This window comes from Halichondria panicea, chromosome 15 (genome assembly GCF_963675165.1).
Source record: "Halichondria panicea chromosome 15, odHalPani1.1, whole genome shotgun sequence".
Taxonomy (NCBI): domain Eukaryota; kingdom Metazoa; phylum Porifera; class Demospongiae; order Suberitida; family Halichondriidae; genus Halichondria; species Halichondria panicea.
Window position 1 is genome coordinate 165134 of NC_087391.1, and position 12352 is coordinate 177485.

At 44.1% G+C, this 12352-nt stretch overlaps 6 protein-coding genes across 7 annotated transcripts; 3 read left to right on the plus strand and 3 right to left on the minus strand.

The window, feature by feature from the left end:
* The first annotated feature begins 63 nt into the window (after nucleotides 1–63).
* On the plus strand, nucleotides 64–1397 carry LOC135348537 (ribonuclease T2-like). The gene is made up of 7 exons (XM_064546786.1): nucleotides 64–204; nucleotides 254–315; nucleotides 369–441; nucleotides 502–569; nucleotides 628–778; nucleotides 906–977; nucleotides 1129–1397. The coding sequence occupies exons 1-7, from the start codon at nucleotides 64–66 to the stop codon at nucleotides 1261–1263; spliced, it is 702 nt and encodes a 233-aa protein (XP_064402856.1). The 3' UTR covers nucleotides 1264–1397.
* On the minus strand, nucleotides 1254–2510 carry LOC135348540 (cystatin-1-like). The gene is made up of 3 exons (XM_064546789.1): nucleotides 2224–2510; nucleotides 1735–1851; nucleotides 1254–1562 (listed from the first exon to the last, which is right to left on the minus strand). The coding sequence occupies exons 1-3, from the start codon at nucleotides 2431–2433 to the stop codon at nucleotides 1473–1475; spliced, it is 417 nt and encodes a 138-aa protein (XP_064402859.1). The 5' UTR covers nucleotides 2434–2510; the 3' UTR covers nucleotides 1254–1472.
* Nucleotides 2511–2531: 21 nt separating this feature from the next.
* LOC135348535 (tubulinyl-Tyr carboxypeptidase 2-like) lies at nucleotides 2532–3799 on the plus strand. 2 transcript variants are annotated; one of them, XM_064546783.1, is made up of 5 exons: nucleotides 2532–2931; nucleotides 3124–3370; nucleotides 3419–3464; nucleotides 3509–3588; nucleotides 3640–3799. In XM_064546783.1, the coding sequence occupies exons 1-5, from the start codon at nucleotides 2546–2548 to the stop codon at nucleotides 3724–3726; spliced, it is 846 nt and encodes a 281-aa protein (XP_064402853.1). In that variant the 5' UTR covers nucleotides 2532–2545; the 3' UTR covers nucleotides 3727–3799. The 2 variants fall into 2 exon arrangements, with proteins under 2 accessions (XP_064402853.1, XP_064402854.1); XM_064546784.1 differs by having other exon boundaries at nucleotides 3529–3588.
* Nucleotides 3800–3988: 189 nt separating this feature from the next.
* Nucleotides 3989–5170, minus strand: LOC135348541 (BBSome-interacting protein 1-like). Its single transcript, XM_064546791.1, has 3 exons — nucleotides 5068–5170; nucleotides 4272–4424; nucleotides 3989–4148 (listed from the first exon to the last, which is right to left on the minus strand). Exons 1-3 carry the CDS (start codon nucleotides 5077–5079, stop codon nucleotides 4083–4085), a joined length of 231 nt encoding a protein of 76 aa, XP_064402861.1. The 5' UTR covers nucleotides 5080–5170; the 3' UTR covers nucleotides 3989–4082.
* Nucleotides 5171–7042: 1872 nt separating this feature from the next.
* On the plus strand, nucleotides 7043–11751 carry LOC135348543 (thyroid receptor-interacting protein 11-like). The gene is made up of 11 exons (XM_064546793.1): nucleotides 7043–7204; nucleotides 7294–7370; nucleotides 7757–8158; nucleotides 8217–8261; nucleotides 8661–9518; nucleotides 9688–9809; nucleotides 9886–10049; nucleotides 10487–10669; nucleotides 10721–10796; nucleotides 10846–11032; nucleotides 11083–11751. The coding sequence occupies exons 1-11, from the start codon at nucleotides 7054–7056 to the stop codon at nucleotides 11359–11361; spliced, it is 2544 nt and encodes an 847-aa protein (XP_064402863.1). The 5' UTR covers nucleotides 7043–7053; the 3' UTR covers nucleotides 11362–11751.
* On the minus strand, nucleotides 11430–12341 carry LOC135348548 (uncharacterized). Its single transcript, XM_064546798.1, has 3 exons — nucleotides 12201–12341; nucleotides 11810–12090; nucleotides 11430–11750 (listed from the first exon to the last, which is right to left on the minus strand). Exons 1-3 carry the CDS (start codon nucleotides 12201–12203, stop codon nucleotides 11588–11590), a joined length of 447 nt encoding a protein of 148 aa, XP_064402868.1. The 5' UTR covers nucleotides 12204–12341; the 3' UTR covers nucleotides 11430–11587.
* Between the last annotated feature and the right edge of the window lie 11 nt (nucleotides 12342–12352).

Sequence of the window (12352 nt, forward strand, 5' to 3'; positions counted from 1 at the left end):
ATCATTACTTGATTACTATAAAGCAGTGTTGACACTGTCAATACTCTGCTGTAGGAAGAGAAGATGTTCTCCATTGTTTTGCTGAGCCTAGTGGCCACCATGGTGACTGGAGTGCCTGTAGAGGAGCTCAAGTCAGCAGACTATGATCACTATGTCTTCACTCAAGTCTACCCAGCAGGCTCTTGCTACAGCTGCTTCCTGCAGGTGAGCTAACTATTATAGTAGAGATGTTCATGTGTAATATTGCCTCCAGGGGAAGGGATACGAATGCAACTTCCCTAGCAACGCGTCCACCTGGACCATCCATGGACTATGGTGAGACCAACCAATATGGCCGGAGAATGCTTTACTTGCTTCATATATATCAGGCCATCAGAGGGCACTACAAAGCATCCTGTTTTCTGCAACAATGAAACTATGTTTGATCCTGATGCAATCATGGTTAGTAACATAGAAAATGTTCACTGTGATCATTGATTGATATGACCACCTACCCTACAGTCTCTTGTCCCTAAACTGGTGGCAAAGTGGACCAATGTCTTCAACCACACTGGCTTCTTCCATTTCTGGTTTGTCTTATCCACCATCCCTGGCAATATTAGTTATCACGTACATGCACTCTTACAGGAAGGACGAGTACCAAAAGCATGGCACATGCTCTGGATTGTCTGAGTATGAATACTTTAGTAAAGTGTTGAAACTCTTTGATCAGTTGCCCCCGCTTGGAAATGTGTTCCAGAATGCTGGTGTAGTCCCTGACAACAAGAGAGGATATGCTGTGAGTATGTGGGGAAGCAAGGTGTAAGAGTTCACTACTTTGGTGTGGAATTTAGTGATAATTATTAGTCAGTCTGCCAGTGGTTGTGGAATTAATGACTTTACTGATAACTGTATTGTCTTTATAGGTGGACAAGTTGCGATCTGTTCTCACTGCCCAGTTTGGAGTGTCTCCAGCCCTGCAGTGTGCTCATGTCAAGGTGTGAATAGCAATACTCACCGTCACAAGGCATGAGTCCATGATGATCATAACTTTACCTTATATAGAACTAGCTCTGCAGTGTTATACATTACTTACATGTCTCACCCTCCACACCACACACCCACACACACACCCACACCCACACATAGGGTGGTGTTCAGATCCTAGACCAGATTGAGCTGTGTCTGAGCATGGACTGGAAGCCCATGGTGTGTCCTGGCTCCACTGACAGTTGCAGTGGTGATGATGTCCACTACCCCCAGTACTCACCAAGTGGATACTAATCAACTTATATAAAACAGAAATACTTGTTATTCTCATATGAGCTTATTATGCATTTGATATCTGAACAATATAAATTAAGAAGTTGGTAGTGTATCATAGTTGTTGATTCACAAAAGATGACAAACGATGGAAACATGTACACACAGTCGGTCTCACAAAGAGTTAAAAATGAGTGCCACCACACAACTAATAGATACTGACAGTGCAGTTAGTGTTCAGTGTATAGTTTGATATCATTGAGGACATAGATTGGAGGGTTGGTAGGCTTCCTCCACACATCAGCAAGCACCTCAGTTACCTGTACACACAAACAAGACGATGAGAACACACACACACACACACACACACACACACGCACACACGCACACACACACACACACACACAGGCACGTACACACACACGCATACACGCACACACACACACACACACATACATCTTAGAACACAGACACAAACCCTGCCACACTTACTGAGTTTTGATCGACTGGACAGTGGGACACAGCACTCCTGTACAAGTAGGAGCTCTTCTTGCAGACACTAGACACGCCCACTCTTAGAACAAGGCGATACCTCATTCCAGCCACCACCTACACAGAGGTGAGTGCTTGAGCTACAGTGTACACAGAGGTGAGTGCTTGAGCTACAGTGTACACAGAGGTGAGTGCTTGAGCTACAGTGTACACAGAGGTGAGTGCTTGAGCTACAGTGTACACAGAGGTGAGTGCTTGAGCTACAGTGTACACAGAGGTGAGCGCTTGAGCTACAGTGTACACAGAGGTGAGCGCTTGAGCTACAGTGTACACAGAGGTGAGCGCTTGAGCTACAGTGTACACAGAGGTGAGCGCTTGAGCTACAGTGTACACACAGTTACATTCTGCTGATACTAATTATAATTATCGTCATATTGAATTGTTTATCAGATATTGAATATTTATAAATTAACGCTGTCTGAAGTATACCTGCATAGTTCCTTTCTCCACACTAACAAGGACAATCAGGTTATCTCCAGCTGTGTCTTTGTTGAGAGCTTTCACAGCAAATGATACAGCCTTCATCACTTCAGGATTGTCCAATTTTTGAATTGGCGTTTGACCGCCTAGTAACATTCCCTCTGGGGTCCAGCACAGAGAGAGTAGTACTAGAAGAGATATGAGTAACGAAGCAGCCATTTCAGAAGCTTTTGGCGAGATAGGCAAGCACAATGTATTTTATTATTTGTGGTAGGGGTCGCCACAGACGTGAGAGTTGTCTGGTTATGATCACCACAGTAAAAAGCTACAAATGATAGTCCCCTTGACAACAAATAATTATAAACATAAGATGGGAGACACTAACAGCTCTACTAGTGACCCTCCAGCTACTAAAGAGACACCTACTAAAGAAAGTTACTGGTGGCATGTGAACAAAGGTGGATTTCCCATACCACAACACACCTGGGAGAAGCTGTGGTCCCATGTGATCGATGTTCACCCTCAGGGGGACTCGTTGGTCCGGGAGATAAGAGGGAGGCCTCAGAAGAGACCCCCCACTCCCACAGCACCAACTCTCACTCAAAAGTCTCCTGTTCCTGAGAGCTTACAGGCAGTACAGAGCTATATGAACGAGCTACAGTATAATCACACAGGCACACAGTTCTTTGACATTCGTAAGAGAGGCCCCCTGTCAAGGTACGTCAGTAGATGAAGCCAATCACTTTCCCTATTCCTGTATCACTACTTAGGGTTTACTGTATACAAGCTATACAGTCTACTATCTCAGCTAGCTACGGCCTCATCAGTGTACAGGCTCTAGCTGATTGTTATCATAATCATAGCCATGATTTATTGTGATTTATGCCATAGCTATACTATTGTACACAGATTGATGGATTGTGCTCGAGAGATATTGAGGGAGTCATTGCCCATCAAGTGCCTTGAGGCAGTGGTCCTCTCCCTGTACCTCACCTCACCACTGTCCTCTGTGCAGAGATTCGCTATAGGATTCAAATCAAAGTTTGGTGGGCTTTACTATCGGCACATTGTACTGGGCATACATTGGAACAGTCTGTACGGAGCTTTGGGTATGAGCCGCAGAGACAGCCTCATGTACAAGCCCCTGTCATACACGGTGAGATCATAATGTTACCTTAACTCTTACCTCTGTTTGCATGTACAGTCTTTGGGGGACCTCATTATTGACTTCATTGAGTCATACAGGGAAGGTAAGTTTGCTAGCACTTATATAGTACTATAATAATGAGTACAGTTGGCCACTGTGTGACTAAGGTGAAGATGAGCCCCCCTATCACACACGACGTCACTAATCACGCCTCTGTGCACTGGAAGGTGAGTGGTCGTGCATGTACAGGTGTATGATTAACTAGTTCATCCCTATAGCATTTCTCACTCCTGATGAAGGATGTCAGCGATGCAGACCTAAAGAGAAGCTTTGACAAGTACTCAAAAATGCTCAGAACAATGTGACAATTTGACAATTTGCTTTTTGTGATCCTCATGCATAATAATCTGTCTCAATATCAACAATTTCATGACCCAATAGCGTAAGTGTTGAAAGTGTAAGGCAATTATACAAACCAAGAAACAGAAGGTTTGTGGGTAGATACATCGTAATCACATAATTCATTAGAAATGCACGTTTTATGCTAATTCACATTTTTAAGTGTGTTGTACATGTAGTATCAATGATACATGGATGACATTCTTCTCCTGTCACTATATTTTATGCTGGAGACAAATTAATTTATTATTACTACATTTATAGATGAAGTGATAATGTTGCACACCGAGCAATAAAGACCTAGCTAGATATGTAGGAGGGGTCATTGTTCATCACTCATCTCTGGAGTAGCTGCTTCCTGATCCTGTAGCCTCATCACTTCCTGTGCCTGTAGGGGGGAGGAGTTGTCACCATAAAATAAAAACAAACCGTTATAGCTCCCTAGCTCTGTACTAGGCCTAGACCATTAATTATTGGTTAAACGTTCGGGCCACTATATAATTATACTCACATCTTTCTGCATTTTCTCTAGTTTCTCCAGAGTGACTGACTTGAGGGGCATGATCTTAGGTTTACAGAGCACCATGCTCTGACTCTCCTCAGTGTAGAGCATGCCTGCCTTGGGCAGCACTTGCGTGAACGTCTGCTTCTTTATATGGCCCTTCTGCACAGGGGGCCGGGGTACTTAGAGGGGGGTACATAGAGGGGGGGTACATAGAGGGGGGTACATAGAGGAGGAGAGTACATAGAGGGGGGTACATAGAGGAGGAGGGTACATAAAGGGGGGTACATAGAGGGGGAGGGTACATAGAGGGGGGTACATAGAGGAGGGGGTACATAGAGGGGGGTACATAGAGGAGGAGAGTACATAGAGGGGGGTACATAGAGGAGGAGAGTACATAGAGGCAGGGTACATAGAGGGGGGTACATAGAGGAGGAGAGTACATAGAGGGGGGAGGTACATAGAGGGGGGTACATAGGGAGGAGGGTACATAGAGGGGGGTACATAGAGGAGGAGAGTACATAGAGGGGGGGGGGGGGGTACATAGAGAGGAGGAGGGTACATAGAGGGGGGTACATAGAGGGGGGGGTACATAGAGGGGGGGTACATAGAGAGGAGGAGGGTACATAGAGGGGGGTACATAGAGGGGGTTACATAGAGGGGGGGGGGGGGGGTAGGTACATGACTAGTCGGGTAGTGGCTACAATTAATGCTGTAATATGCATGTGAAGTGGCTGTTAATAAATAGATCAGCCACATAATTATCACTATAATTATATTAAACTATCCGTCAGTATAGACTCACTCCTGCAGGCATGTTGGACAGAGGTAAAGCTCTTGTTCTCAGTTATTTTTTCTTTCTAGAGAATGACAACGCCCACTAGTTAGATCATAGCCTCGAGACTAGGTAACACACAATTGAACTTTGACCTATAGATAAAACACTTCCGATTCACGGAATGTTTGATGCTAGTCTCGAATACCCGCCTCAACCTAAAAGCTTGATAGATTGAGGCGGGTATTCGAGACTAGTTTGATGCAGTCACCCACTTATATTTTAGCCACAGTATATACAGCATTATGGCGAACATGTTTCCTGGAGAATGTCACTTTTTAGGTATCTTTCTAAGTATTCAGAAAAACATTGATTTTAGATCCACAGATCAGAATTCAAGTTATGACAGCTGAAAGATTCCCAAAATCAGATTAATTAAACGGGGGAGAGGGGTGTCTTTCAACTGCCATAACTTCAGTAAAGTTGATCCAATGTCAAATACTTTACGATTTTCTGAAAGCTTAGAAAAATACCTTTCAAATGGTGTGTTTCCACACTACTGTACACTATTTCTGGTATTATCGCAATCTTACAAGAACCAAAGCGTGAGTACCTGAAGCATGTGTATGCTCTGCATGGATTGGGCGAGTACGATCACTTCAGTTAGTGGTAATGTATAATAAGTATATGATTGTATTTCATGATGTCAATGATGCAGACCTAAAGAGAAGCTTTTGACAAGTACTCAATAACAATGTTATGGCTTGTTTCAATATCAAATTTCCTAACCCAGTAACATAAATGTTCTAAATCTGCTCACTAGTTTTAATTAAATGTACATTATTATAATTATACAAACAAACAGAAGGTTTGTGGTCTGTTGCCACTAGATACAGAGAATTCCTGGATCAAAGGGCATGAGATCTGATTAATTTTGTGGCTCTTAATTTATCAGTAAATATGTGCATGCACCATAGCAACCAACTACTAACTGCACTTCCCATCAAAGTGATGAGAAATATTTATGGTTTAGTGGCCCATTCACTCAGTTGTTGCTAGGTTATTTTACTACTGCACTTGGATCATCAGAGGCAGTGATAAATATTTGTGGCTCTTTAGAATACAGTATTTTATTAATGAACTCAAGCTACCATCTTTGCATTGTTGTGCTGACTGGATTATTATTCTAAGTTTAGCTGTAGATTTCCAGCAAGTCAATCAGCCATCATCAAGCATGCAAGTAGCGATCACCCCTGAAGTATCTGATATATACAACAGAATGAGAGTGAAACAATCCAATAAGTGGGCCATGTTCAAAATTGAAAATAATAAACTCATCGTAGATGGAACTGGTGACGAGTGTCACACTGAAACGAGAGAAGATGACAAGATTGAGTTTGATAAATTGAAAGAAAAGCTGACAAAAGAGCCTCGATACTTGTTGCTAGGATAAATGATGGGGCTGGCGGTAGGGACAAAATGCTGTATTCTTGTGAAAAAGAAACCTTCCAACAGTATTTCACGGGAGCTTCCGTCAAGATCGAATGTGATAGCTTTGAGAAGTTCGATTACACTACCTTTGCTGATGAAGTAGTAAAGTAGAAAAGAGTTTCTAGTATCTCAGGCACCTCCATACAGTAATATAGTGTTGTGCCTGTTCAGAGTACTTTTTTGTCATGCAAACATCAACAGATAATTTTGTGAGAATATTAAACAAACCGGCAGCAAGTAACAATAATTATTGTGCTGGATTACTGGTTGGCAGAAGACCATGACCACACATTGTATCCTACTATTTAAGTGGTCATGGTTACCACTCACTGTATCGGTATCACGATTTAGGAGGCCGATAATAGTAGGATACAGTGTGTGGTCATGATCTTCTGCCAACCAACCTGAAATCCTCTGTAACAGTAGGACAGTGGCAGTGGTGCCAGGTCAGCGGTGTGCGCATGCGCAGCTGGGTACACTCAAGAAGTGCGGCCTGGGATCGAAGCTTACGACATCTCAGATGCTATGACGATCCTTACCACACAAGATCAGAGCCTGCTAAGAAGACCCAAGATGGCCTGGTTTGGGGACAGACTGAGCCAGTTCTCAAACCTGACAGATCAGATCTCCAGTTTCACTAAAGAGGTGCTCACTGAGACAACAGAAGAAGTGGAAGGTAGCTAGCTTCACCAGAAGAGTGTGTGTATACACTGTAAACAAAAAAAGTGTGCTTACTAGTAATGACCCCACCCCCCTTTTCTGTAGACCCTGCAGCTGAGCTCCAGGTGGCCAGGAGGAGAGTGACTGAGTTGGAGGAGGTCAATCATCACATCAGGACTGAGGTATGACATGTGCAGCACAGTACTTACGATGCAATAATGGTAAGTGTTTCGGTTGTTGCTGTAATGCAAGTCTAATAGGGGATAAGGGAAAACAACCATTAATTTCTGGTATAGCTGTGTCCTCTTATACCATTGGCCATTGCAGGGAACGCTCTACCCTAGGCCCTGTAGTGGTCTACCCTGGGCCCTGTAGTGGTCTGCCCTAGGCCCTGTAGTGGTCTACCCTGGGCGCCTACCCTAGGCCCTGTAGTGGTCTGCCCTAGGCCCTGTAGTGGTCTGCCCTAGGCCCTGTAGTGGTCTACCCTGGGCCCTGTAGTATCAATTCCCTATGAGCGCAGCAAGCAACATCACACTGTGGCTATGACCAACTGTTTCCTCTCTTGCAGCATGAGAAACTGAAGGTACATTGCGAGGAGGTGACTGAACGCTTGGAGACTTCAGAGTACCAGATATCCACCATTTCTCAAGAGTATCGTAAACTACTACAGGAAAAAGAAGAAGCATTGAACAAAGTTAGAGCTGATAATGAGAGGTTACGACAAGAGCACAAACACCTCGTGAGTGATGCAACTGCACAGTCTCCTTTACAAGAGCTAGCCGGTAGTGGACAGTTCTTTCAAAATGGCGGTGGCTTTGAGACGATTGACCTGGGGGGTGGGGAGTGGGCAGAGGGGGATTATCACAATTTCAGTGATGTTGTTACATCACAGAGTACGATCAACCAGTTGCAGAGTGAGCTGGCGAGGGTCAAGGTGGAGTGCCAGCAATGGAGGGAGCTAGCTGAACAGGTGAGACGGGTTGAGATGTTCATGTGCTGTGCTTAATTGGATTGTTTGTTTCTAACAGAACACAAGTACAGACACCACCGCTCTCCTGAGAGAGGAAATTAAGGTTTTGATATAGCATATAGCGTCTTATTAAACAATTTTTGACAGTTTAGAAAGGGATCTGTGTTTAAATCCAAAATTTTGTCAGGGCCCTAATTTGCCATTTTTCGGCCTTGGACCATGGGCTATTTATTATCCATGGTATCGCCAAATTGGCAAATACTTTTATCTCTCAAATATAAACTTTGATGACACAATTTGAAAGGTCTCTCTAAAATTGAATCAACGGAATTCAAGTTATGGCAGCTGAAAAAGTCCTCATAATAACCATTGATTAAACGGAGGGGGCGGGGTGTGGTTGAACATCTTTCAACAGTCATAACTTTTTGTATTGTGCAGTGTTTTCTATAATGTTGCAAGCTCAGCATTTTCTTTATTCAATCGTATAAATGTACCCTCACAGGAGCTTCAAGGCTCACTACACCGTGAAAGGGAACAACACGAACAGGAGTTGTCGTCCATAGCAACCCGACAGTCAGAGCAGAGGACAGGAGATGAAGAGGAGGTTGGTTGGAGGGAGAGGTGTGCTGAGCTACAAGCCGAGGTGGCCTCCCTAACACAAGGGGAGGTTGAACTAGCGGCAACTCGAGAAATGAACTCACAATTACAGAACAAGCTACGTGTGTTGGTGCGTGATAAAGACGAACTTGAAGAGAGATTAGCAGAGAGTGTGTGTGCATTGGAGAGAGAGAAGGACTCGGAAGTGTTACGATTGGGCAGTGAGAAGTTGCGACTAGAGGCAGAGTTGAGAGGACTACAGGGAAGCATAGCAAACCACCAGGATGTGATTAACAAGCTCCAAGAAGAGCACAGTCTAGCTCAGAATGAAATCAAGTTACTCAGACACAATATCGAGGCTCTGGAGGGACAAGTGACTGCTAAAGAAGCCACTTTGACACACCAGCAGAGGGAGGATGGGCAACGGACACAGGACATCACACCCACTCAGGCAGAACTAAACACTCTAAGTGAACAAGTTACACACTTGCAACAAGAGATGGTTGATATCACAAGTAGAAACAACGAAGAAAAGGAAACTTTAGAGGAAAGGTTCAAAGTTCAGGATGCTAACACAAAGCAACAACTGTTGGAAAAGGATCGTATTATTCAAGAACTTACTGCTAGCCTGGAAGAGGTGAAAGGTCGATTAGCCGAGAGGGACGTGACTCGTGATACACTCAGTAGAGAGCTTGGCAGGAAAGAGGAGGAGGTGTCCAAATACTCAAAGCAGCTGATTCAACTACGGGCACATCTACTAGAGGTAAGTGATTCAATTACTTAACTTTCAGGCCCTTTGACCAATCTATGCTCTGAATGCCCATAATTGAATTGGGATTGTTCCAATGCATTCAGTAGCTCTTTGATAGAGATACAAGATGGTGTCGATGCTTAGAATATAATCGATGCATGCAACTTTATTGCCTTAATAGGTGGAGGAACGCTACACTCATGAAGCATTGAGAGCGGATGAAAGAGAGACGATTTTGAGGCAAGAGCTCACACAACTTAGAGAGAGCAATCAACCGTCAGCCATTCAGGACAATCAAGACAAGTAAGCAAAGGATAATTATGTCACATTTATAGTACATGTACCCCCCCACGCCCCCACGCCCCTCACGCACACACAGTCAATCTCTTCGAGAGCAGCTGGTTCGAGCACAGGATGACCTCCAGACAATGGTGGATCAGAGGGACGACGCCCTCCTACAGATGAGCAATGCACAGGAACAGGCTCACCAGAATGCCACTTCTCTACGAAACCTGCAGACTGTCCTGGAGCAGTTCCAGAGAGGTGACACTATTGTACTGTGTGTGTGTGTGTGTGTGTGTGTGTGTGTGTGTGTGTGTGTGTGTGTGTGTGTGTGTGTGTGTGTGTGTGCTAGCATTTCTTGGGCCACCTGCAACAACTATAATACGCACGTGTGTGTGTGTGTGTGTGTGTGTGTGCGTGCGTGCGTGCGTGTGTGTGTGTGTGTGTGTGTGTGTGTATGTGTGTGTGTGTGTGTGTGTGCGTGCGTGCGTGCGTATGTATGTGCGCGTGCGTGTGCATGTGTGTGTGTTTCTTAGGGCTTCCTGTTATTGTGTCAGTACAATGAGTAGAGCTTCTCTCCACAGTAAATAATTTGCTTCTTGTGACAGTGAGATTGATGCATGATGATAACTATTGTGTTTCATTGTGTTTCATTCTAGTATGACCTGCCCTATTAGGCTGTAGTCTTGTCCCTCTAGATCAGAGCTCTGAATTGGCTGAGGCTCTCAAACGCTCTCAACTGGACCTAGTTGAGGCTCGTAGTGAGTGTAGCCAGCTGACCAATCAGCTTGAGGGGGCGGGGTATCTCTCAGGGGAGGTAGTCTCTCTCAGACAAGAAGTGAGCGTGAAAAACGAGAGGATTGTTGAGTTGCAGAGAGAGTGTGAGTAGTGTAGTGTGTGATGTGTGATTACGGCATTGTGTTTGTGTGCAGTGGAGAGTGTGGGGGGTGCTCTGGAGGCAGAAAAGAGTGAGAGGATGAAGAGTGACAACGTAGATCGTGTTGACAGGTACACCATACATGTATACAATATGATAACATTGTTCACCACCCCACAGAGCACTTGTCAAGAACCTCGTACTAGGGTATGTTCACACGACTGATGCTAAGAAGCCAGAGGTACTCCAATTGATGGGCAAGATATTGGATTTCACTGAGGACGAGTTGCTAGGGGCGATGGGAAGGGGGCGTGGCAAAGGTTGGCTATTTGGACTGTGGAGTGGACCGCACACTCAATCAGAACAAGTAAACACGATAATATCGATTAAGCACATAATTATATCATTGTTTTGTAGTCGTCTCTGTCTCAACTTTTCATCAAGTTCCTCGAGAGTGAGTCCTCCCCTCAGCTGGCCACACCCACACCTGCCACGCCCATTACTGGATATGTGGACTCTCGTACGGACCCTGATCGTCCATCACTAGCCACAGCTGCCCTCGTGGGACCACCCCCTGTTACAACTACCTCAGAACCACACCCACCAACGTCTGAGACCCCGTCCAATCAAATTCAAGCATTAGTGCCTAAAGACCAAGCTCAGTCATCTATACTCAATAATGTTCTTAATAGTTAATTTAATTTAATTGCGTCCGTGTTTGCATTAATTACTTAAATAATATTCAACTCACATGTTAACTCACATGACTTACAAAATAGTATAATATAATATATTACACAGCATGCAGAATTATACATAAAAACAAAATCACACAAACTAAAGAACTTGAGCAACTATGAGTATACCTCACTACAGACACAACACTAACATCGTCTTTACTAGGTGCCTGGCTATAATTGGTTTATGCTTTCCTTTCAACTTCATCGGAAAAGGTGGTATAATCCATTTCCCCGGAATCGTTGGCCTGGAACTCAAGGCCAATACCCACGAAAGCTTTCTTGATGGAGTCTTTTGAAGAAGCATAAATCATTTTGTCCCCAATCTTGGCATTGTTATCATCACACCTATAGAAATAACAACCTCAGTAAATGACCATTGACTGGTATTATCATGAGCAACTTACCAGAAAATAAATGCCAATTTATTTATTTTCCTTCCATCCTTAAGTGTGAAGCCAAAGTCGTACAAGATGTATTGAGGTTCCTTGCCTAGCGCGGCTTTCATTATATCGAACTGGACCTTGTCATCGTCTTTGTTGTCAGTTGTGCACTTTTCACCTACTTCGGCTACAGTGATCTTCTTCTTATTTTCAATCTTGAAGGTGGCCCACTTGTTTGTTTTCCTTGTTTTAATGTCATTGAACAAAGTATTTATTTCAGGATCGACCTCAACGCCTGACATAGCCTGAATGCAGTGAAGGAACAAGCACAAGTCAAATAGTATCAGAGTACACGCACTGTATAGCCGGCCAGGTTGCCACACAACACACGCTAGCACAACTACACAGAGCTTACCATGGTGACTGTTGTGTTAGATGACTTGCTCGAGTTAAGACAAAGATACAAGCTTGAGATCGAGACTCAGTTTTCCACAGCCTTCAACTTTTGAGAAGGTTATAAAAGAGGGTTGACCTTGAGTTTATCACCGTATAAGGTAAAAAGCAGCA